Source organism: Podarcis pityusensis (assembly GCF_964106645.2).
Source record: "Podarcis pityusensis genome assembly, chromosome: 1".
Lineage (NCBI taxonomy): Eukaryota > Metazoa > Chordata > Lepidosauria > Squamata > Lacertidae > Podarcis > Podarcis pityusensis.
Window position 1 is genome coordinate 85,697,802 of NC_138028.1, and position 24,207 is coordinate 85,722,008.

General features: G+C 48.2%; 1 protein-coding gene across 5 annotated transcripts in view; it reads right to left on the reverse strand.

Annotated features, from left to right (window-relative positions):
* The window catches only part of ASIC4 (acid sensing ion channel subunit family member 4), a 222,074-nt gene that overhangs the window by 101,348 nt on the left and 96,519 nt on the right, over positions 1-24,207 (reverse strand). The window contains exon 1 of one of the 5 annotated variants that reach the window (XM_080977011.1): positions 42-1,799. The exons of 3 other annotated variants lie outside the window; for them this stretch is intronic. In XM_080977011.1, the coding sequence (XP_080833137.1) occupies positions 42-617 (576 nt within the window). In that variant the 5' untranslated portion in view covers positions 618-1,799. Of the gene's footprint in view, positions 1-41; positions 1,800-24,207 lie in introns of those variants that run through there. One more of the 5 variants, XM_080977015.1, reaches the window with a different exon arrangement.

Sequence of the window (24,207 nt, forward strand, 5' to 3'; positions counted from 1 at the left end):
AATGCCCTAGAGAGCGCAGGAAAGGCACAAGGAGTACTCACCACCGTGAAGTTCCCCGCAGAGCAGTTCTCGCCGCTGAAGCTGCAGTTCTTGAGCATGTCCTCAAGCTGGTGCCCAGTGCGGTTGACAATATCGGCCATGTCAGGGTCGGGGTAGAGCAGGTCAGAGGCCTTGTGTCCATCACGGTCCTTGGGCGGCAGCCCAGTCATGTTGGCCAGGTGGAAGATGTCAGCGTCAGTAAGGGCCGAGTGGCGGAAGCGGTTGATGTTGCAGATGGTCACAGCTGGGAATATCATCTTCTGGGTCGCCTCCTCGTCCAGGGTGGTGACGTGCGGGTGCTCCAGGTAGAAGAGCGCCGACCGGGCCGCCTGGTACAGGAAGAAGGCCAGAGAGGCCACAAATGCGAGCGCCCAGAGGGCCTGGCGGACCCCCAGCTGCCCTGGGCGGCAAATGTGGCCCAGGCCGTGCAGGGTGCTGGCCCCGGCAAAGGTGGCCAGGTCACGGTGGTGCGGCTGGCTGGGCTCCTCTAGCAAGCTCTCCTTGTCCCCTTCCTCTTTCGCCGCCTGCTTCTCATCCTCCTCTGCAAATTTGATTTTGCAGACAATCTCAATCGGCATCTGTGCTGAGGCACCAGGCAGCACGCTACCCCCCCAGCGAGGGGAGGCAGCGGGAGCCTGGGGTGCCCGGCACCGGCCGCTCTCCCCTGGCTGCTGCAGGACGCCCCTAAATTAGTCAGCCCAGCTGAGGAGGTGAAGCAGGACCGGGGAGCCTGGCCCAGCCTCTTGGGAGCTCCCGGGCGGAGGGCTCTGCCTCGGTGCCTTGTCTCACTAGTGATCTCCTGGTGCTTCCGTCCGCTTATCTGCACAAGCCCAGCTGTCAGAGCTGCCCGCCGCTGCCGCCGCTCCCTGTGCCGCTGTGTGTGCCGCTGCCGCTCCTCTGCACACCCGGTTAAGACCCCACCAGATACAGGCAGCATTTAGGCATCGTGTGCTAATAAAATCCAGGGGATACTTAATAATTCAAGGCATGTCAACATTATTTCATCCTCAAATAAAAAAAATAGAGGGAGAAGGAGGGAGGAAGAAGCGGGGGAAGCTCGCGAAAGACAGGCAAGCGGCAAGGAGGAAGGAAGGAAGGAAGGAAGAGCCGGGCAGCGGGAGCCTCTTCGCTCTCTGGAGCCACCACTCCAAAGTGATGCTGGAGCCACTTGTTTGAATCGCTTGCAAGCTGGCAAAGTCTGTGCCAAGGAAAGGAGGCAGCACAAGGCAGCCTCTGCTGGGGTTGCTGCTGCTGCTCAGGGCTGCTCAAGCTCTTCAGGCAGGGCAGGTTCTCTCTCTCTCTCTCTCTCTCTCTCTCTCCCTGCCACCCACTTCCTCCAAGTGAGTACCCCTTGCTAGTGCCCAAGGCAGCTGCCCATTGACTGCTCCCCGCCTAATTCCTACCTTCCTCCATCTCCGCTGATCTGAAAAACTGCTCGCTAAAGATGCAAAAGGAAAGCAAAGGAAAACGAGAGAGGGGAGGAAAAAGTTGAGCGAGGGAAGAAGACGACAAGAGGACTGCGTTCCTCCCGCGTCGTCGGCTGGTGCTCGGGTCCAACGGGCAGCGACGGCACAACAACCCCCTACACGCACACGCTCTCACACGCAATGCACCCCCCCCCCCCGCCCGCAGGCTCCAGGGCTGACTAATTGGAGAAGGAGCGGCCAACGAGGGGGAGCGGAAACGAGGAGACGCCCCCTCCTCCCATCGATCCCGCTCCCCACGGAACAAACAAGAGGCAAAAAGTGAAAGGCTTATTGATCGGAGGGAGGGAGGGAGCGCAGCTGCTGGGGATTAGGGCAGGAGCAGGCGTGCGGGGCGCGGGGGTGCAGGGTGGGGAGGAGCGGGTCCGGGTGTGTGTGTGGTGTGTGCTTTCTGGAGGAAAATGAAGGCTGCGCAGCCGGGACCGCGGCACTGCCCAGACCCAGCCTGCAGCGCAGCCGCTTTCCCTGCACCATTGATTCTCTCCAGTCCCGTTTGCTTAGGAGGCAGTTCTAATTGCTTTTGCAAAAGGGTCTGTTTGCCGCCGCCTCCTCCCCGCCCCTGCCCGGCCAAGTGGAATCAGGGCCAGGGAAAACCCCCACCGGCAACTGCAGCTGGCGCGGGACCAGGGAGGCCGAGCAGAGGAGGGAGAGGAGGCGGCCTGGGGGTGCCCAGTAGGGAGAGGGGGCCGAGACTGCGAGGGGAGGGCGGGGAGCAGTGCGGCCTAGCGGGTGGGGCGGCGGCGGCCAGGGCAGACAGACGCGCCAACTCTGCCCGGTCGAGGAAGCGCCGGCAGCCCAGGACTCCGGAGAGCCTCAAGCCAGCAAAGTTCTCGCCGGCAAGCCGAGCCCCACGCGCTGCGCTCGCTGCGAAGCCGCCCTCTTGCGGAGCCAGGCCAGCGGCCCACTTCGCTCCGCCGCCGCTGGTGGCTCTCGGTGGCTTCTGGCAGCTGCTCAGCTAGGGAGACCCGGGGGTTGCGCCCGGAGACCCTTCTGCACGCCAAGCGCGTGTTCTCTCAGCTGTGGGGAGGGTGATCCCCCAACACCCCCCCCCAGCTTGGCTGGGGCAAGACCCGTGTCCGACTTCCCTGAGAATGGGATGTTGTTCTTGTTGTTTGGGGGGGGGGAGAGCAGCGGCGGAAAGCGCGCCTTGCGAGGAGACAGGAACCGCGCGGACTCTCGCCATGGGAAGCCCCGCGGCCCTGCCACCCCCGCCCCGAGGCTCAGCCGGTCACAGCGACCTTCACTCCGCCCGGCCGATGCCAGCGGGCTAATCCGGACCGAGGAGCGCCACGCTCACACGCCTTCGATCCCTGCAATCGACTGGCACGGAATACACACGTCCCTCCCGCGGGTCAATACGGAAGGACAGGTCTCTCCTGGCTGAGCAGCGGGCGCTGATCGATGCCCAGGGCGGAAGGCCAAGGTGGCTCCAGGCCAGCGGCAGGAGGAGGAGAGGGCGACGGGGGACGGGGACGGAGACGGAAACCACCGAGGCAGGGGAAAGGGGGAATAAACGGGGAGGGGGGGGAACCACCATATTAATAACGGGAGAGGGCGGGGGTCCTAAATCAATGGGGTGGGGCGGAGGAACGACCCCGTCTACCTTCTTCAGGAAGCACCGTCCCCTCTGCCCGGACTGCTCAAGTTTATTTCTTGGAGGCCACATTCAGACATGCAGAAAGAGTCCGGTTCAGAGGCGGGGAGCAGGCGGGGGTCGCTTCTCTGGCCTCCCGGGCTCCGAATCCCTTAATGCCGATGAGTTAACCCTTACCACTCTTTAATCACTCTGCCTTATCACAACCGTGTTAAACAATGCATTTCTTCCATCCGTTCAACGTTTGCGAAAATTCTAGTCAGTGAGTGCCGAGTATGGTGTCAGGAGGTGATAGAGGCGATTAATCAATGCAGAGACGGAAGAAAGACAGAAAGATTCGGGTGAGGGTTACATCCACTGCTAGGATTCTGCCTGGAAATTAGTGGAGGGGTAGACGGGAGGAACGGGTGATGCCGACTCCTTTACATGCTGGTCTCTCCCCACCCCCGCCCCAAATTCTCCCTTCCTTCTTTGGAGCCCACATTCATTTATTCATTATATTTCTATGCTGCTTTTCACTCAGATGGGTCACAAAGCAGCTAACAAACAATAAATGACATAATAAACACCACAAGTATAACGTAAGTCATATAAAACAATTAACAAATCATCAGTAAAACAATTACAAATCAAAAGAACAATCACCTTCTATTTACCAAACAACTAAAAAAATAGGGTAAGCAGCACAACCACAAGAAAAGTCATATTATAAAATTTACAAAGCATTACAGCACTCATAATCCACAAAACAATAACAACAACATAAACTAACAACCAAAAACTAACTAAATACTGTTTGTGTCTCTTTAAGACTGCTGGTCTAGACTGAGGGTCCAGACTCTTCTGTACTCACAAGCACAAATTTTAATTTTGCTGTTAATACACTTATGTTGTTCAAAAGCAGTTCTGTACAAAAAAAGCTATTTTAAAAATACAGGGAATGTGCTTTCAGCAACAACTGGTGGGAAAAGGCAGGCTACATCTTTTCCTTTGGGCTGATGGAAGCAAAATGGAAGTAGGGGGTGAGACAATAGATGGGAAAATGTCACCACACATGTAAAAAAAACCCCAAAACGCCCACCCACACTATGTGCTTCAGTAGCTCCTCCTTCCAACAGATTATTCAGGGATTGGGAAAATCCAAATTTAGCAGGGAGAGGTGCAGGCTGCCACTTAGGGTTCATCCACACATCCATTGTTACAACTGGATCCTATGCCTTGGCCCACCACTCTCCCCTAGAAAGCCTGCTCTTTAGTGCTGAATTATTATTATTATATTATTATTATTTTTTGAATTTATATACCACCCTATACCTGAAGGTCTCTGGGCAGTTCACAGAAATGATCACAATATATAAAATAAAATATAAAATATAAAATAAAAACAATAACACCCCCTGGATCTTGCCAGCAAAAGGGCTAAACGTTCCCTGCTGACTGAGCATCCCATAGCAAGAGGAGGCAGTATCATCAAACAGGCATTGTGAAGCATAAACATGCCCCACTTTAATAACAGCCATGCCTTACCATTTCCCAGAGTTTGAGAGTGATGAAGTAGGCAAGCCAGTAGCAGGTGAAAAGGCATGCAGGTGGCAGATAAAGATTTTTATTTTTATTTTATTTTTATTTTAAGGAAATATTAAGTAACCCAGCCCAAAGCCTGACAAGGTAGTAACTCTGCTCCCCCTGTGCTGACTCAGGCAGAGCTGCTCCCCTGGGTGACATCCTTGCCCCATCATGACTGTGGGCAGGTGGCAGCAGCAATGAATTAGAAACCACCCTGGGAGCTTGCTGGTCCCTGGATCCTAGCCCCACCTTGGCTGAAGCTGGCACGACATCCCTTTCTCAGGTCCCTCTTCTGCCCTGGTTCAGACCATGCCAGCTGCATGCTCAGCCCCATGCCTAAAGGGGCTCAAATCTGGGAGTTATCATTAATTTTGATCTAATTGAAGGCAATGTTGCTGCAGAGCCCAGCTGGTCGAAGCATGAGTCTCTCTGCTTCATGCCAAGCAGAGCCTCCTGAACCTGCGGCAGAGAGACAGAGAGAGAGAGAGAGAGAGAGAGAGAAGGGTTGGTTGGTGCCCCTCCTGCAGTGCTTGTTATCACAGGCAGGTCAGGCTCTCAATGAGGGCGGCAGGCAGCACTGCTTTGGGGAGATCCGGGATGACAAGATGTCCAGTCTAATTATACATGTGCCGCCAGAGGGGCTGGTGCAGCCATCATGGTTGGTTCCTCTGCAGGCTGTTCAACTCTTTGCACAGAGAAGCCTAAGAGGAAGCAGCATGGGATGGCAGGCAGGCGGGTGCATAGCTGGGTGGGCAGCAGAGATGGCAAATTGGGGGGGGGGGAAAGCACCCAATACATCCAGGCCCCATGCAACATCAGTCAGACAATGGGGTTTCTCTTTTTTAAAAACACCAAAAACTCACATACACCACGCAAACATTACTGGACAAACAGCACAGCTACTCTTCCAAAGAATGTGGATACAATCAAAGTGTCATGCCCAGCATGATTCAGTGCAAAATAAAAATGGGGAGGGAATATGCATTGGTTAAGCTGCCTGGAAAGTTGTGGATTTGGTTTCACAATTCGCAAATTCCAATTCAGGATGATGGATGCTTCACAAATAATGATCAGAGCACTTAGCATGTATATAATAATTTTTAAATCTTCAAAACAGCTCACATATATGAATCTCAGTAATTCTTACAAGAGTCCTGGTAAAGAAGTATTGGCCAAACGTATTTAATGGAGTGGGAGAACTAGGGTCAACACCAGCCTGGACATTTCCATTTAACATACATATCTATAGGGCACGATGGACTTCTAAAACAGTGGAGTGTGAGTGTGTAGATAGGTAGGTAGGTAGGTAGGTAGATAGATATCTTACATACTGTGGGTGTCCTCTTGTACTCCATCCTTTCTTCAGCCTTGCCTATTTACCTCCATTCAAGTTAAAAGGTACCCCTGCCCGTACGGGCCAGTCTTGACAGACTCTAGGGTTGTGCGCTCATCTCACTCTAGAGGCCGGGAGCCAGCGCTGTCCGCAGACACTTCCGGGTCACGTGGCCACCGTGACGAAGCTGTTCTGGCGAACCGGCACCAGAGCAGCACACGGAAACGCCGTTTACCTTCCCGCTATAAAGCGGTACCTATTTATCTACTTGCACTTAAGGGTGCTTTCGAACTGCTAGGTGGGCAGGAGCTGGGACCGAACGACGGGAGCTCACCCCGCCATGGGGATTCGAACCGCCGACAATGCGATCGGCAAGTCCTAGGCGCTGAGGTTTTACCCACAGCGCCACCTGCGTCCCACCATCCAAGTTAACTCACCAACAAAAATCCAGTCTGTATAGAGGAAAACGGAACCGGCCCAGGGCTTCACCTATGCCAGAATGCAACCCAAAAATCTGCTTCCAATACTAGAGCTGAGTCTACAATAAACATGTATGCCGGCTCCCTCGGCCAATAAAGCGAGATGAGCGCCACAACCCCAGAGTCGGCCACGACTGGACCTAATGGTAGGGGGTCCCTTTACCTTTACCTTTACTAAGGAACTACCATACCACTGCTTAGGTTTATAGAATCATTACCAGAGAGTAGTCCTGGACACCTGTTTGAAACTAAGATATCTGAAGGACTTCACAATCCCACATGTGTCTCTTTGTGCCTTCAGTGTCAGAGGATCTTCTCTGTGTGGCATGAGACAGGGCCTCTTCAGTTATTGTGCTATGGCTCTTCTAATTTTGTTCTGCGGTGGGCCCACCTGGCCCACTCATCACTAACTTGGCTCTTGAAGGATGCTTTTGGATGCTGACACTATGTTTTTTAAATTATGATGGTGGTGGTGATGTTGTTCAAAACTGTTTTACTAGATACTGTTGTATTGCTTTATTATTTCTTGCTTGCATGTGCAAGCTGCATGGGGAGGAGGACATTTGGGATCAAAAGTGGATGGAATGAAATAAGGTAAGTACATAAACAAGTCCACCAATTCTTTAAAGATAATTACATCTCCTGCATGGACCCAGAACTCAGCATAAGTCTAACAACACTGGCTAGATGTTCATTTGAATTTTATCATCCACACATCCTGAAGATGTGTCTCCAGATCTTCCCTGGAAAACTTGTTCCCAGGTCTTTCAACAGGTGCAAAGTTTATTCTAGTATGTGCTAAATGTAAGAGCTTATCCACACTTACCTTTCCTTCACTCTTTCAAGGAAAGGTCCGCACTGAAAAGCTCAGTGTCCAAATGTGACATCTTTTGTCCCAGAGTTTTCCCTGTGGAAACCCGCTCTTTAAACCTCAGTCGGAGCAAACAAAAATCTGTGGAAAACCCGAATTGACGTTTATTTACTCTGAGTGCTAAAGAGCAGGTTTTTGTGGGTAAAGCTCTGGGGCAAAAAGAACAACAACAAAAACATTAAGAAAAGGAGCTTTTAAGCATGGATTTGTGTTTGGAAAGAACGGGGCAAAAGTAAGTTTGGATAAGCCCGAAGTCTCCCTGCAGTTTCCAATCAATAGGCTTTATGGGTAGATTCGAACATTTGCAAACCTTTTATTAGCTGATGACATATTGCTCAGTGTTTTTATGTTTAAAATTGCTAAACTGCACCTTCATCCACACACATGAATTACAGGGCAACGTACATACAAAGACAAATAACCGTACAATATAGAAACAAGCAATAAATATCATAACCATATAATTAACTGTTTAAAAGTAAAAAGCCTGAAACTATTTAACCAACTAACATGATGCAGTAGATTGGGGTAGCTGAAGGTGATTGGGAAGGTGAGTCCAAAAACTTCTGGAGGATACCTCTGCATAAAAGCCGGGGCAGATAAAAACATATTAGCTAAAAGGAGTACACAGTTCGTGCCTGCCATATTCTCTCCAGGAAGGTATTTCAAAGCACAGTCTTCTTCAAATATTTCTATTTCCTTCTCTGAAAACATCCAGTTACTTCAATGTTTCCTCCACTTTCCTTCCATCTTTCAAAGTCCAGCAAAGGGCAAACTAGAGTCAGGTATTGTGTGAAAGCACACAACAAAAGTGTATTGATGTACAGAATATAGATGTACAGAAACACCCTGAATTCTGGCGTCAGAATTATGTAGGGAAATTCAGCACCTTTGCTCTTTCATTCCAGGGGCAGGGGAGATACAGCTGCATGGCAGAGAATATGCTTTGCAAGCAGAAGGCCCCAATTTTAATCCCTGGCATTTTCCTTTATGCATCTTGGGTAACAGGAATGGGAAATTCTTAATTTGAGGCTTAAGAGAACTGCTACCAATCAGAAGGGACACTACTGGTCCAGATGATCTGAGTCAGATCACTGGTCGGCTTCACACATGTAGGTAGCAGGGAACAACGAGCAAGCCCAGCAGCCTGGGGTGCTGCCTGTCTTTTGAGAAGACAGTGCAGTTTTTCTGACCCCAGTGCAAACCCAGCCTCATAGCCCGAGAAGTAGGACAGCCTGTACCCTATTGCAAAGTTGCAATCACTGCACTTCATCTGCTCACATCAGTGGGCTGAACACAGGGACAACATGCTTGTCCAGTCCCAGAGAGGCATGTTTTGCATCTACAGAGATTATCAATGCAATGTTGGTTCTATACTTGCTCTACTGTTCAGTTGAACAGCTTGGGACCCAGATCTTCCAGAAAGACCCTTCCCCCTTTAGCAGCGGTATACTATGCTTCTACTAAGGAGAGGGCTTTTTCTGTGGTAGCACCTTGTCTTTAGAATACCCTCCCTAAGGAGGTGGGGTTTTTTTGGCACCAGGTGAAAACCCTTCTTTTTGTCCAGGTATTTTAATCATATATAATTTTTGGAATTGTGGTTCATTTGTTTGTTAGCGTTTGGTGTTATGTGTTCTATTTTGTTATACTTATTTGTTTGTTTAAATTGAACTCTTGCTGTGTGGTTTTGTTTTATTTACACTTTTTGTACACTGTTCTTAGAATCTTTTGATGAAGGATGGTTAAGAAATATTTTAATTAATAATAAGCCAGTGAGATTTCATTTGAATTCTCATGGAATGTAAATGTATCCACATATTCATCCATCATTTGTATGTTTACCCATCCTTCCCTCCATTGTTCATTATGGTTAGCAACTGTGCTACACTTCTGGATTGTAACAATGGATCTTATTCTACTCTTGCTATGGCTCACATGCTCATCCCACAATATGGTGTTCTTCCATTTATGAACATTCATGGCTATATCCTTTGTACCTGCTGCTGCACCATTTCCTTCAGCACTATAGACAGCAAATGCTAATATTTCTCCTCTGAGACCAAAGATGTTTCCGTGCAGAGCTGTGACTTTAAACAGAGACTGTTGACTCTGTTACATCAGTTTCCACTGGATCACAGATTCTAAACAAGAACTTTCCAAACTGTGTCGCGACACATTAGTGTGACGGCTGCATTGTGTAGGCGTGTTGTGTGAATGCTTCCCGCGCTCCTCCCAGGGCTGGAAAGGGGTTAGTTTAACCTCCGGTTTGCTAGTAAAACTGAATTAAAGGTAAAGGTAAAGGTACCCCTGCCCGTACGGGCCAGTCGTGACTGACTCTGGGGTTGCGTGCTCATCTCGCTTAAGAGGCCGGGAGCCAGCGCTGTCCGAAGACACTTCCAGGTCACATGGCCAGCGTGACGAAGCTGCTCTGGTGAGCCAGCACCAGCGCAGCGCACGGAAACGCCGTTTACCTTCCCGCTATAAAGCAGTACCTATTTATCTACTTGCACTTTAGGGGTGCTTTCGAACTGCTAGGTGGGCAGGAGCTGGGACCGAACGACGGGAGCTCACCCCGCCGCGGGGATTCAAACCGCCGACCATACGATCGGCAAGTCCTAGGCACTGAGGTTTTACCCACAGCGCCACCCGCGTCCCGGGTAAAACTGAATTACTGTGTTGCAAAAATGATGCACATCTAAAAAGTGTGCCATCAACATGAAAAGTTTTGAAAGCTGTGTTCTAAACCTTCCCAATTAGCAACAAGAATTGAGAAACTGCCCTTCTGAGCATTCTGGCATTCTGCAGCTAGAACAGCTGAGGTCAGAGATGGTCAAACTTTTTTTCTGTTGAGGGCCTGTTCTGGGCTGCAAGGTGGGTGGAGCCACCCATGTTATCTTCTTGCCACCCCTCCCCCCATTTCCCCTCTATATTTCTCTGCAATATCCTCTGTATTCTCAATTTAAGTATGTTTAACAAATTAATGCTAATTTCTAACAGATCATATAAATTACTGAATACAACACATGCATTTTGTTTGCTTGGCATAAGCCAAGTTTAATTATTATATCTTTTTTACTACCAATAATCACGGGATTTGCCAAAACAATTTCCCTACAATACATTAGAGTACTATTTTCCACTGCTATGGAAGTTACATGCGATCACAGACTGGTCATTTCATAGGGGTAATTCTTGGGATGACTAAGTCACATGATGTTCGGGTTACGCCCCAGTCAGCTTTGACTGATGCAATGGGCAGAGGTGGGTATGTTTAGGGCAATTGCAACATTAACATGAAAGGTACTGAAAGCCCTGTGGCTTGTGGTTGAAATGCTGCCAACCTACAGAAAACATGGTTCATGTTTTCAATTATATTAGTGGTGAGTGAGTGTGCAATTCTGCCATGGTAAGTGTGCACCCCAGGTTTAACTATAACATTTGTCAAATATGAAGAGCCATGGGGAAACCTAGTGACAGACATGTAAGTAAGTCTCACATGGAAGAATTAATATTTAAACCAGGTGAACTATTTCCACTTCCCAGCAACATCTTTTTAAAAAGTTAATCAATAATGCCGGGCCGTCTTACATTGCAGGTATCCGGTCTTCTTCTCCCGAGTCTCCAGAATTGGGTGGCAATGATCCCCAGTCTATCAAGGAGGAACCGGAAGGGAGTTTGCTTGGGGAGTGATGAGCAACTGAAAATTCCCCCCTCCCAGCAGTTTTAAACTTCCCAGCACACCTTGAAGCCAAACCAGCTGAGGCAACAGTAAAAGGGAACTGTCCACCAGAATGCTCAGTGTTATCCTGACAGAAGGCTTCATTACTCCATAATCCTAGACGTGATTTTTTTTTGGGGGGGGGGGAGTTTGATTTGCTCTCCAACTGGGAAGGGAAGGAAGCATGTGCTCTGAGAAATTGAGAGTACTATTAACAACCACTGAACAGAAGGGAATTTTTAAAACAAGTCCCTTGGGAAAGTACAGAGCACATTTCAGAACCTGCAATTTGCTATTGATAACATTCTCCATTCTATCCTCTATCTACTCCACACACACACACACACACACACACGGGGTATAAAGAACTTTCTGGAATGGCGGGGGTGGGGGTGGGGACTGGTGCACTTCAGCCACTGTCTTGTGGTCACTGAGACCCAAATCATCCTACTGATGTTGGGAGTTCAGTTTTCAAAAGATTCAGAGGAATGAATGGTTTGGTTTCACTTATTTGGGAGAGGGGAACAATAATACCTATTACATATTTAAAGCACTTTTATAAAAGTTCTTTACAGAGAGTAAAGCAAACTCACTAACAATGACTTTTTATCAGACCACCTGGGTGGGTGAGCAGGGTGCTGGACTCACCCAGCTGTGCCCACTTAGATGCAGCATCATGGCAGATTTGAGGATCAGGGAGGAGGAGTTAGTGTGGTCTACAGAAATTATCTTTCTCACTCTCCAGGCTCTCTGTTCATGGGGGGCGGGGGGAGGGAGAGATCTAGAATGTGTGTTCCTGGCACCTGACAACCAGAACAGATTAGGGATTCTGCTGGTTTACTGCACGCCTCACTGCCCAGCAACCTCCCTGCCTGACAGAACTAGTCTTGGAGGTGGTGTTGAAGACTTCAGCATCCATGCTGAGATGACTGGCTCTGGGGTGGCTCAAGACTTAATGGCTACCATGGCAATAATGGGGCTGCCCCAACATGTTACCACCCTAATGCATGTGGCAGGCCACACTCTGGACCTTGTTTTCTCAACTGTGCAGGAAAAGGGTGATCTGGAAGGAGGGGTATTGAAACCAGTCCCTTTTAATGATCAAATCACTTCCTGTTGAGATTTAGACTTTCAGCACCTCTTCCCCTGTGCAGAGGCAGGGGACCTATTTAGACGGTCGGCCCTCAAGGCTGATGGATCAAATGGATTTCCACATGGCTCTGGGGGATATTCTGACTGATATGACTGCTGCTTCTGTTGAAGCCCTGGCCAACCTCTGGAACACCTGAATGGCTCAGGCCATTGACACAATTGCTCCTGAGCACCCTCTCTTACTTCATGGAATTTGTTAGGTCCCTGGTATACTGCAGAGCTTGGGGGGAGGAAGCAAGCTGGGAAATGACTTGAATGTGAGTGGAGGAAAACTGCAACCAAACATCGAGCCTACCTAGTGGTAGTGAAGACAGAATAGAAGGCATACTTTGCTGCCTCTATTGCATCCTCATTGTGCTGTCCAGCAAAGCTTTTCTAAGTAGTGCGGGGCCTTTTACAGTTTGACCCGAAGAAGGTGACAGAACCAGTGGTAGATCATTTGCAAAGTGTTTTGATTTGTTTGCAAAGCATTTTGAGGATAGATTCACTTGAATCCACCAGGACTTTGACTCTACTGTTACAGTAGATGAATCTCAACAGGGGTCCAGAGCATTGTCTAGTTCTGTTATGTTGGATGAGTTTCAGTTATAATAATAATAATTTATTATTTGTACCCCGCTCATCTGGCTGGGTTTCCCCAGCCACTCTGGGCGGCTTCCAATGAAGATTAAAAATACATCAAATTAGTTAGTAATGCTCGAGGATGTGGACAAGGTGTTTGGATCAATCAGGGCAACCTGTTGTGCTCTGGACCCTTGCCCATCTTGGCTGATAAAAACTAGTAGGGATGGGGTAGCTGGCTGGGCCAGGGAGGTGATTAATGTCTCCTTTGAAGAGGTGGTGGTCCTTGCCTGCTTGAAAGAGACAGTGGTATTTTTGTATTTTTACATTGTAAACCACCCTGTGATTTTCATATGAAGGTGTCAGGGAACTGCCATCAGTGCCGGAGGGAGAGAGCAAGATCCAGAGGGATTCCAGAGAGCGTCCCGGGATTGGGAGAGGTAGCCCATCTTCTGGGGAAGAGAATCAGCATAGCGCCAGTGGAGAAGGGGGGCAGATGGGGGAAACGGCGAGGCGGTCCCATGACTCCTTGCCAGGGACCAGCGGGGAGAGTAGGGGTCCTCTGCTGCCTACGCCCTCCTTGCGCAGAAGGCTTTCGCGCAGAGAGAGTAGGAGGAGACTAGGCGTCAAAGAGCTTCTTTGCTGGAAGAAGTTTAAGAAACGCCCACTGACAGATTCTGCCAGCGATTGAGACAGCCACGGGTGAGTGGCTGTCCGGACAGAAAAGGTTCACTCAGGAAACCCAGCCAGGTGTTGGCACCGGCTTACGCACGAGCAACCCCTAGAACCATTACAGAAGGGCAGTATAGAAATTTTATAAATAATGATAATAATTGAATAATATTTGCACTTTTAAATTCTATTTTCAAAAAAGTGAGTGGAGCTAACTGACATACAACAGGGCTTTTTCTTTGCCAGATTTCCTCCCCCTAAATAGTACAGAATATTGAGCACAATCAAGACTACAGCCAGCACTGTTAACTCCTCCCATTACAATCAAGGAAACTTAATGAGTACACAGACATTTCTCCCATTATAATCAATGGGGCTTTAAAGTGCTAAACTTAGGCTATACCATGCCTACTGTGACCCCTGATTATGTGAGTTTATGTGCTGTTTATTACTGGACCCTAGTCGGATTTCTATTTTGCATAAACCATTTATTACAAATGGTTATTACAAAAAAGTGTTCATTCTAAACTGCAGTTATGATAAAGCATTTATATATTTTCTCCTGTTATGCTTCAATTCCCCCCCACAGTTTTTTTATTAAGATTTGTGAAAAAGATGATTGCACAATGTTGCAAACTAAAACATATTATGAATGTAAAACCCTCCAATACAAAACGAACAGAAAAAGAAACACATATATAAAACTAAACAATCAATTCTTGCCTGCCACCAGATACAGCAACACAAGCAGGAATGTTTGTTCATATACAGCAATGCATAATCACAGTCTCATTTGGGGGCTGTATTTTTCTGGTCTTTTCCTGGGACAGAAGTGACCTCTGTGGGGTATTAATACATATTTGTCGTTTTGTCTTTTTGGTTAAAATTAGGGGAAAGGGGGTGGACTCTTTTTAGCATTGGCCAGATTTCTTTGCACCATCTTGCTCCTGTGCTGTAGATATGCAGCAACAGAAACTGAATTTTGGGTTCCACAGTTCATTCCACCTGCTAGCATGACCGTGAATGAATTCTGCTGCTACAAGAGAACAGAGAAAAAGCACTGGCCTCGCTAGCAACTAGATCGGCCCTTTGGTCTTTCTCTAATTGACAATGACAAATCAAGAGATTTTAGCAGGTTGCCAGCCTCTTCAGGCCTATAGCCTTACTTTTGAGCTCAAGCTGCTGCGCTGCCATAGCCAGGGATTCTCTCTCGTCTTCCACCATGCTTCAACCCTGCAATTGGTTGCCTTTGCCAACTCCAAAAGTGCATCCTCGCTTGGTCAGTAGGGCAGTCAGCCACTCTACAGTCAACAATCCTGCCAGCTCAGAGGACACTGGGGAGTCCCCACGTGTACAGACACAACTCTTTTTATTGTGCTTTGCTTTATTGCGCTTTGCAGATACTGTTCCTTCAGAGGATGTGGGTGTAGCTGAAGGTTTCCAGGGGAAAGAAGCCTCCTGCCATCACTGCCCATCCTGCCCCTTCAGCTGTAACATTTACATGCACTAGGAAACAAAAAACAAATAAACCTGTGACTTGCTATACTGCGATATTCACGTTATTGCTGTGGCCTGGAACTGAACCCACAGTATATCTGAGTTATGCCTGTATCTACTCCAAAGAAAACATCCACTGAGTCTTCAGGTTTCAGGATCGCCCATTCAGAATTCGCTCTTCTGGCCTTTTCTTTGGCCACAGAAATATTCCAGGTGAATATTCCTCCACAGCAGTAAATGAACCCAGAGATGTGGCCACAGAAAAAACAACAACAAGGAAAAGGAACTTCTGGATGGGCTGCCTTTTTGGCTTAAGACACACTTCTGAGGTTATCCAGGCATTCATAACAAAGCCAAGTTCAACCTTGTAGCATTTTGCCAAGTTCAAATTTTCAGCACTTTCCAGGCATTTTCCATGGGGCTGGAGCAAGCACAAGTGTGGGTGGTTTGTAAACAAAGGACTGGATGCCACAGAAAGAAAGAGAAACAGTCGTGGGTGGGTGTTTGTTTTTGTGTGCCCCCCCCCCCCCCGCAACAGGGTTTTCCCAGCTGAAGAGGAGGCAGGGAAATACATGAATTCCTTCTATTGAAAGCTGAAATACCATCAATCAGCTGCCATGCAGGGAAGGAGGAGCAAGTGGGTAGGTGGGAAAGAGGGGCTGAATCACCAGCCCCTTCTTCTTGCTGAACATCTGGTTGCTTCTGGATAAGAAAGAGGAACCATGTACCCTGCGGTGAGTTGCTCCTGTAGTTTGTGCTTCCAAGGCACAAGTTGAGAAGCAAAGAGACTGGCTGGGAAGTAACATAAGGCACGAGCACCGTGCACTGCCATTGACCCTGTGCCATTTATCATTTGAGGTAGGGACTCAAACTAGTGGTTTATACCACTAGTTGGTGACTGCAAAGCACTTTTATTAGAGGCACAGAGCTGAGGAGTAGGTGGAACAAGACAAAGCAGTAAAGCTCATTAAGCAAAAGGAAAGGGGGATTAATGGAAATACACAAATGTAGTTTGATATATGTAGGGTTGAAGTACTAAGCACATTTTCCCTACAAAACAGAACAATCTTTCCCTTTCCTTCCCCTGTGCCCCACCTAATCCTCCAGGGCAGATTCAGGGAGGGCACGAGGAATGTGTGGGGAAGGGAGAAGGGGGAAATCTCCCTGTGCTAATGCTAATCTTTGTACTAATGCAAAAAACAAAACCAGTGGAATGTCTCCCACAATGTGGGCTGGGTGAGGGATTTTTTTAACCTAACAAATAGGTTGGGGTTTTCCACCTTATCTAGCATCATGATAAAAGGGTCAACGGTACCTAAACATATAGAAATCAATGGGCTAGATAGAATTCCATAAGTCAAGCCACAATGTCATGACCAAAGAGTCCCTAGAAGCCTTGTGCTGTACTAGGGAGGGAGGTTTGACAGGACTGACCCCAAACACACTGTATGAGGCAAAGGACAAGATAGTGCCCTCCCCATTCCATGTACACTTGAATTTTACAGGAACACCTGCAGTGTCCTCCACCACAAAGAAGGGAAGCAGGCTAGTTTATGGTGCACTGCTCCTTGCCTTGCTGCACCTGCAGCCTGAGGCACCTGCCTCTTGCTGCCTAATGGCAGGGCTAGACCTATGGCTTGAGCTTTTACTGCTGGCTCCACTATGGAGTTCTCAAACGTCAGCAGTGGCGTTGGTTCATGTCTGCTCCAAAAAGAGCAATCAAGTTGATTGTCAATTGGGTGTCATTTGGGGCCATTACTGGATTTCGCATTATGTTCCTTGACACGTTGGATATTTCATTTCAAGGTTTTGCTCTTGGTATGGCACTCTGGTGCTGTGTTCACGCCTGTAACCTCACTGGGCCATCCGGTCACCGGCTTTCTGGAAAGCATTGATGTTTCTCTATACGTTTGGTTCAGCTCCCTTTGAAATTGCTCTTCAGCCTAATACTCAGGATCTCATCATTCTTACATGTCATACTACATATGCCACTGCAGACTTAAAAATAAAACGAAAGGCGATACTAGCAGAGAAGTATTCACTTTCAGGTATGTATGTACGTGCAAACATATATTCCACCTTTCCACACACCCCCCAAAAAGGGGGAGAATCTAGAGCAGCTTAAAACATTAACAACATGCACAGTTTAACCATTTATTTATTTGTTTGTTTGCATTTGCATCCTACCTTTTCCTCCAGGGAGCTCAAGGTGGCATGCATACATAGTTCTCCACCTCATTTAATCCTCTCAACAACCCTGTGTGGTAACTTGGGCTGAGAGGCAGTGAGTGGCCTAAGACCCAATGAGTTACATGGCTGAGTGGGGATTCAAACCCTGGACCATCAGCAACTCGTCCAACACACCAGCCACTACATCACAAACCAGCCAACAACAAAAAACAAACAAACCCAGCAAGGTCAGCATGCGCCTACGGAGCCAATCTGGTGCTCCTGCAAGTGTGTTTGCACCATGTCACCCTGCTTGCTGCCTTTCCCCTCCCGGTAAGCTACAGTGGCTCATGTGCCAGGAGGTCAGGTATAGTAAGTGTCTCCTCCTCCCCACCACTACTATCCACTGCTGGAAGGGCACTCCACTACAGATTAAGATATTGCACATGGTGAATGTGCATTCACACCACAACAGCTCCTAACATGACACATCAGCATGTACCCCAAAGCATACATTTGCAAGCATGTGTTCAGCATGGGTGCACAAGCAACATGATTTACAACCAAACCCAGGTATTTCTGTGTACATTAAAAGAAAAAGTTAATGGTGCAAAGTGAGCCTCAGCACAAAGCATCTCCTATTGTTGTTGTTGTCCATATCCTTCTGCATCTCGTCAGCCAGGTAATTGTGCATGATTAACTCTGCTCGTACCAGAGCACTCATTTTCCAGGCTGCCGGGTGGCACATGCCCCTCCCTCTGTGTTGCCTACTTTTCAACTTGTCACCTGCGCAGTGCTTTATAAAACTTTAAAGCTAATAGCACCATAAACTTCTGTAATGATACTGCAGCAGCATGGAGCAAGCCAGAATGCATACATGATTGGGGAGCTGCAATGAAGCAATGGTGTCCCCCCCCCCCACTGCTTAGTCTGCCAGCCCCAGATCTCTGTCTGTTTTGGGGTGTACAGGCCCAGAGTGCAAAGGGACTGTGGAGGAGAGGAGTGAAAACAAGCTGGTGTGGGTGGGGAGAGTTGAGGCTCAAGCAAAAACAGTCCGTCCGTCCCCCCCAAGCTGCAAAACCTGTGCCTCGAAAGGTCATCTGCCTGCAGCCACCCACCTCGGGCTGTTCTCTCCTGTCAGAACTCATAAACCGAGCAATGTTGGGTCTGACCAGGGAGACCCCGGAGGAGAAACGGAATCGACCAACGGGAAACATGAATCTTTTATTATGCACCTGCTGAGTCACCAGCAGGGGAGGGGAGGGCTGGCAGGAGAGCAGGGCACTCCATCAGGGAGATGGCAGCATGGAGGGAAAGAGGGTTCACTCCCTCCTCCCCTCTCGGAATAAATACCAAGGGAGGGATGGAACAGGGTAGAACTAAGAGGGGCAGGGAAGCCCCAGAAAGTCATTTCCTTGCCAGCCCTTTGATTTACCTGTGACAATCCCTGCCACAAATCCCTGCTACTTCCACACAGCCAGAAAGGAATGAAATCACTGAGGACAGGAGAGTGCTCCAAGTTTGGCATCTATACATTTTAAATACCAGAAATGGGTCCCTGGACAAAGAACCTGAGATGTGCCAACGCTGAGCCTTTGTTCAGCAGGTGTCATAAGCTGTTCGCATAGCTTTTCACTGATGTTTGCTATGTTGACTCAACAGAAAAGCTAGCTCAGGGGGTTCAGTATAAACCTGTTTGCTTTATCAACAACGTCTCCCTGGTTCTCTTACACTACCCTGCTACTGAACACCTGTACTGCGTGACTGCCTGAATTTAACACAACAACAGGTGAAGGCAAGTCCTGCTTTAAGGTGCTGCAAACCTCCCTTTCGGTCTGTGGGCTGCCCTTGTTGTAGCCACCTCCAGGCCCAACTAGGAACTATTGTTTCCAGTTCCTGGGGAAGGGCTGTAGCTCAGTGGAATGTCACCTGCTTTACTTGTAGAAGGTGCCTAGGTTCAATCCCAGGCACCACCAGGTAGGGCTGGGAATGTCCCCTGCCTGAAACCCCAGAGAGACACAGCTGTTCAGTGTAGACAGTACTGAGCTAGGTGGCCTGACTTGGTCTACAGCTGCTTCCTGGGTTCCCTTGCCTGCTTTCTCTCCTACAGAAGGGCTGGAGAGGAGGGAAGGAGCTGGATGGAGCAGAGGCAGCAGAGCGTGAGCGCACAAGGCAGTGCGTGCAGTGGGAGAATTGCTCAGATGCTCTTATGCTGGAGCTCAAGGGGCCAGACTGTGCGCCACACTCCAGATGGGGACTTTGCTGGGGTGGTGGCTATGTTGGAGAAAGTGCGAGCGGATCGAGTTGATCAGGAGGACCCCGCTTGCCTTTTCTGGCAGAAGAAAGGCGCGCAGGGAAACACAGCCAGCACGCCGCGTGTGCATGTAACCATGCGCACAAGCTTCCTGTGAAAACAATGCCTCCTGTCAGTTTTACATTTGCTGCTCTATGCCTAACACATACATATAGACACAAATTCCCCACCACTCATTCCTTCCTGTCCCCCAAAACAAAACAAAACAAAACAAAACAATAAAGCTCCATTAATGCTGCATTTACAGCCAGGATTCTGAATGTACGCAAGCTGGGAAATTCAAAGATATGGTCCCCAGAACAGCCATAGCTCAGTGGCACACGGAGCCCAATCAAGGCACCCAGGCATCGTGGCACACACGGGGCAGAGTTAGCATCGGCGCGGGAACCATCTCTTTGAGTTGCCTGACGCGTCTGTGATTAAAGCCTCAATTTGATGCCGGCAGCCACAGAGGCTCGGTGCCCGTCACAGTAATCTCAAGCGCTTGGACTAACTAAGCCTCCGGGAGCCGTGGTCACACCCACACCTCTCTGCCCCCGCCTGGCTGTAAAGCTAGGCAAGGAGGCGCTGTGCAAAGTAACCCCTCACACATGCCCTGGTAACTAGTTTCTGCCAATTCCAGTCATGTGACAGGGAATCTTAGCAGAGCATCAATATGCCCTCTGGAGCAAGAGAGAACGCACGAGATGCAGATACAAAATCGTTACATCCTTTTACGGCCTTTTCACAAATGACAACAATGGTGGTTTTTCATTTCACGCATCTGTATTGCAAATGCATGAACTGTACTAACTGGAATGTACACACTTATATTTCCTCCGCACCCATTCTTTACCTCTGAATCAGAGGAAACGGCAGTCCACAGAAACCTGTCATTTAAGCTGCCATTTGTTGAGCTTCAGCTTTAAAGAGCGGGTAAAACTCAGGGTGGGGTGGGGTGGGGTAAGAGCACTCAGACATGGATCTTTAAAGTACAGACCTGTGCCTGGAAAGAGCTGGGCAAAAGGTAAGTGTGGATAAACACTTCAGTTTAATAGGGCTCTTTTTCTGCTTTCTCTCCCACATTAACAACAGTCACACATGGTCACCGACAGTTCAAGAGACAGTCTCAAAGGTACCTTTTTCCATCATGTGTGCCAGCAGCCTTATTTGGGCATGTTCTGTAATAATTACTAACCTCCTTTCCTCTACTTACAAATAACAAAAAAGGGTTTCAACCACCAACCCATGCAAAAGATCCACCCTCTTCAGCGTATGTTAGTTCAGCCTGATTGCAAATAGACAAATTAGTATTGTTCAGTGGTCACCACTTCCCCAGTGGTGAAAAGTCCCAGGTCAGCAGCAGGGGGGTTAATCTCTTCCAGAAGAGTGAACACTGCAGACTTCTGCCATTTGTGTGTGATAGTTGTTTACAAACATTCAAACAGAGAATATTAGTCACATTAGGGTACTTCCAGACTTTTGCTATTTGGGGTGGGATGAACTTTCACAAACTATCAAGATCAGGTTTCACAATTAAAGTTGATTTGGAGCTCTTGTGCAACAAACCCACTTTCCCCTAAAACTGGATCTGTTTGCGATAAGCCAAGTGATGGGGAAATGCACTGGAGAGTGTTGGTGACATCAGGCAATGTCATAAAACCTCCCTGCAGATAAATCAGGATGAACGCTCAATAAATAACCAGTGTCTTCTAATCTCCCTGCAAACAAATCAGGATGAATGCTCAATAAACAGGTTGTCTGGAAGCCACCGTAAACAATTTAAACAGCCTGCAAAACCACTGATCCTGCACTGAATTCCCAGATTGCCATTGCATCCCAATGTGATTCACTTTCTGCCAACTCATGGCTTTCACCCTCACCAACCGCCAGTTCAAAACTGCAACACTTTCCCCTGCCTCTCCCATTAGTTGAAGCATTTTCCTTCCAAAGACAAGCGAGGGAGATTTCCAGTTGTCAGTAAACACTAATGTTCTATTGTAGAAGTTCCTGACCATCCACGAATTGCACAAGATCCATGTTCAACTATATAGTTGAGCAATTCTTACATTCTGTATCTTTTTTTTTTATAAAATGGAAACCACTGTGTGTGTAGATATGAGGAAAGGGATAAGCTAGAGGTGGTATCTTTGGGGTATAGTCTGTCCTGAAGATGCTAAATTCAGGTCAGCTTCAAAAATCTCAGGGAAGAGAGTGCTCCCTGCAGGCCCATGACATGGGAACTGAGGGGCTACTGAAAGCAAATCCCATTGCCCCCCCCCAGCTCCTGCTAGCTGCTCAGAGCTCTTGGCACCCCTGTGTCTATCTCGCAAAAGGGGCACCTGCTCCATCAGCCCCTGTTATTTCATTCGCGCTTGTCCCTTCCCATTAGTGCAGCTGTCTGCCACCAGAGAAGGGAAAATTGATGCTAAACGGGATATCAATTTATCATGGAGTCTGTCACCCGCCACGCAGCTCTGCCAGGAGAGCAATGGGACATCGCTGCGCCAGCCAAGCAGCACCTGTAATTAACAGCCTGCCAGCATTTCCACACATACCCCTCGCTTCCTCTGTGCTACAAGTAGCAAAACCCTCCAGGTAAAGTGCTGGGAAATCCGAGTTACATGGCCACTTGCTCTGATGGCTTGGTTCATAACTGATGGCTGCCAGGTAAGTTAGGAGCAGAGCTAGCCTGAAAATTAATGAGCTCTGAGCTCACCCCATCTTTCCCCATGACCAGCCATTTCATGTGGACTTTCTGAGATCTTGCACTGACTTTATCTTCCTTTGATCCATCTAGCACTCAGCTCTTTCCGCCAAGCCTCCTGCAAATCATCTTTCTCCACCAATCTGCATACATGCTGTTTCCATTAGGATGCAGGGTAGACTCCTCTGATAAGGGCAATCTACCCTCCCCAACCCACTTTTGGATTTTATCTAACATCCTGAAGTTGGTTTCAGCTCTCATCCATTTCATCCGCATACTACCTAACCATTTATTTCATCATTTGTGGTTAGTGTGAGGAAGATCTGGTTTGCAGGACCTGGGCTGCAAGATCAAAGCAGAGCTCTGTGTAAGAGCTCTGTGCTTCTCCGCAGACTTAAGGAAGATAAGATTTGCAGGTGGCCAGCTGTAAACTGTTTAATATTAGAAGTTACAAACTGAGCAGAACAAAAACAAAGCACCAACACTTAGCCCACTCTTCAGTCTTAAAATAGCCCCATATGGTGTGTTTTAATAGTATTATTTAGCTTTTTGAATTAATAGAATTATGAAAACACCAACAGTCTGTTTTCTTCACACCACTTTCCCCCCACTTTTGGTTTCATTTTCAGCATTGCCAGGCACTGGTATAATAACAGTGGGGCAGGACTACTAGAAGAGAGGCAAGGGGGAACAAAATCTGCCAGTTTAGGTTATTCAACACCAAGTTCATTGGACTGGTCATGTTGTGTGGATGCCTGATTATCATCTTCCAAAGCAACTACTCTATTCTGAACTTAAAAATGGAAAGCATAATGCTGGTGGTGAACAAAAGAGGTTTAAAGACTGTCTCAAGGCAAATCTAAAAAAATGTAGTATAAACACTGACAACTGGGAAACACTGGCCTGCGAGCGCTCCAGTTGGAGAACAGCCTTTGCCAAGGGTGTCATGGACTTTGAAGACACCCGAACTCAGAACGCAAGGGAGAAACATGCTAGGAGGAAGGCACGCTTGGCAAATCCACACCGTGATCAACTCCTGCCAGGGAACCAATGTCCCCACTGTGGAAGAACGTGTGGGTCCAGAATTGGCCTCCACAGTCACTTACAGACTCATTGTTAAAACCGTGTTTATGGAAGACAATCTTACTCGGCTACGAGTGATCGCCAAAGAAGGAGCTTCATTTGGCCTGATGGTAGGGCCAGTTCTAGTTATGTCAGCTGTGAGAAGAAGTTCACAGGAAAATGGGTAGCCTGGGACTTTGAAGCTGCCTTCTACTGAGTCAGACCATTGCTCTATCTAGCTCAGTATTGTCTACACTGACTGGAAGTGGATCCTCAGGGTGTCAGGAAGGGGCCTCCTCCAGCCCTACCTAGAGATGTTAGGAACTGAACCTGGGACTTTATGCTGGCAAGGCAGGTGTTCTACTACTACAACCTTCCCCCTAATTACTAACTGTTCTAGAGTAGCTTGTTTACCAGGGTCAACAACTGCACAAGAAAATTATTTGGCTATAAAATCTCACTAAGTTTGCCAAACTGAAATTTTTCCAAGAGATGCAGTGGACTTGTAGTGCTTATTCCAGGGAATGCTACAACACACACATCACCCTGAAATAAGGGCATTAAGTTATATCAAGCACCCTTCACCTGTAATAAAAAGACTTCCCCTTCAAATGATGGGATAACTGGCAATCATAGACACACTGGCAAGGACCGAAGTACCTGCGGGCACATACATTCCTCCAAGCCCTCTAGCTATCCAGGCTAAAAGCTAAAAGGCAAGAAGAGGGTAGACAAGAAGGATTCCCCTCTCCTCTGTCCAGGCCTGGTTCATCTCTCTCCCTCGGCCGGCTGCCGGCCTGCTCCACGCACTTTTCTCAGCAAAGCAAGGCTGTAACTCACAGGGCTGACACCAACCTGTGAGTAACGAGCCGGGAGCCCGAGTCACGGGTGTGAGTTACGGCTGCTGCCTGCGTACAGGGGGACATCAATCGCGGGTGATGCACGGATAGAAATGTAACCATAAACGCTGCAGGGAAGGAGCTGCAGGGCAGGAAATAAATCCTGGGCAG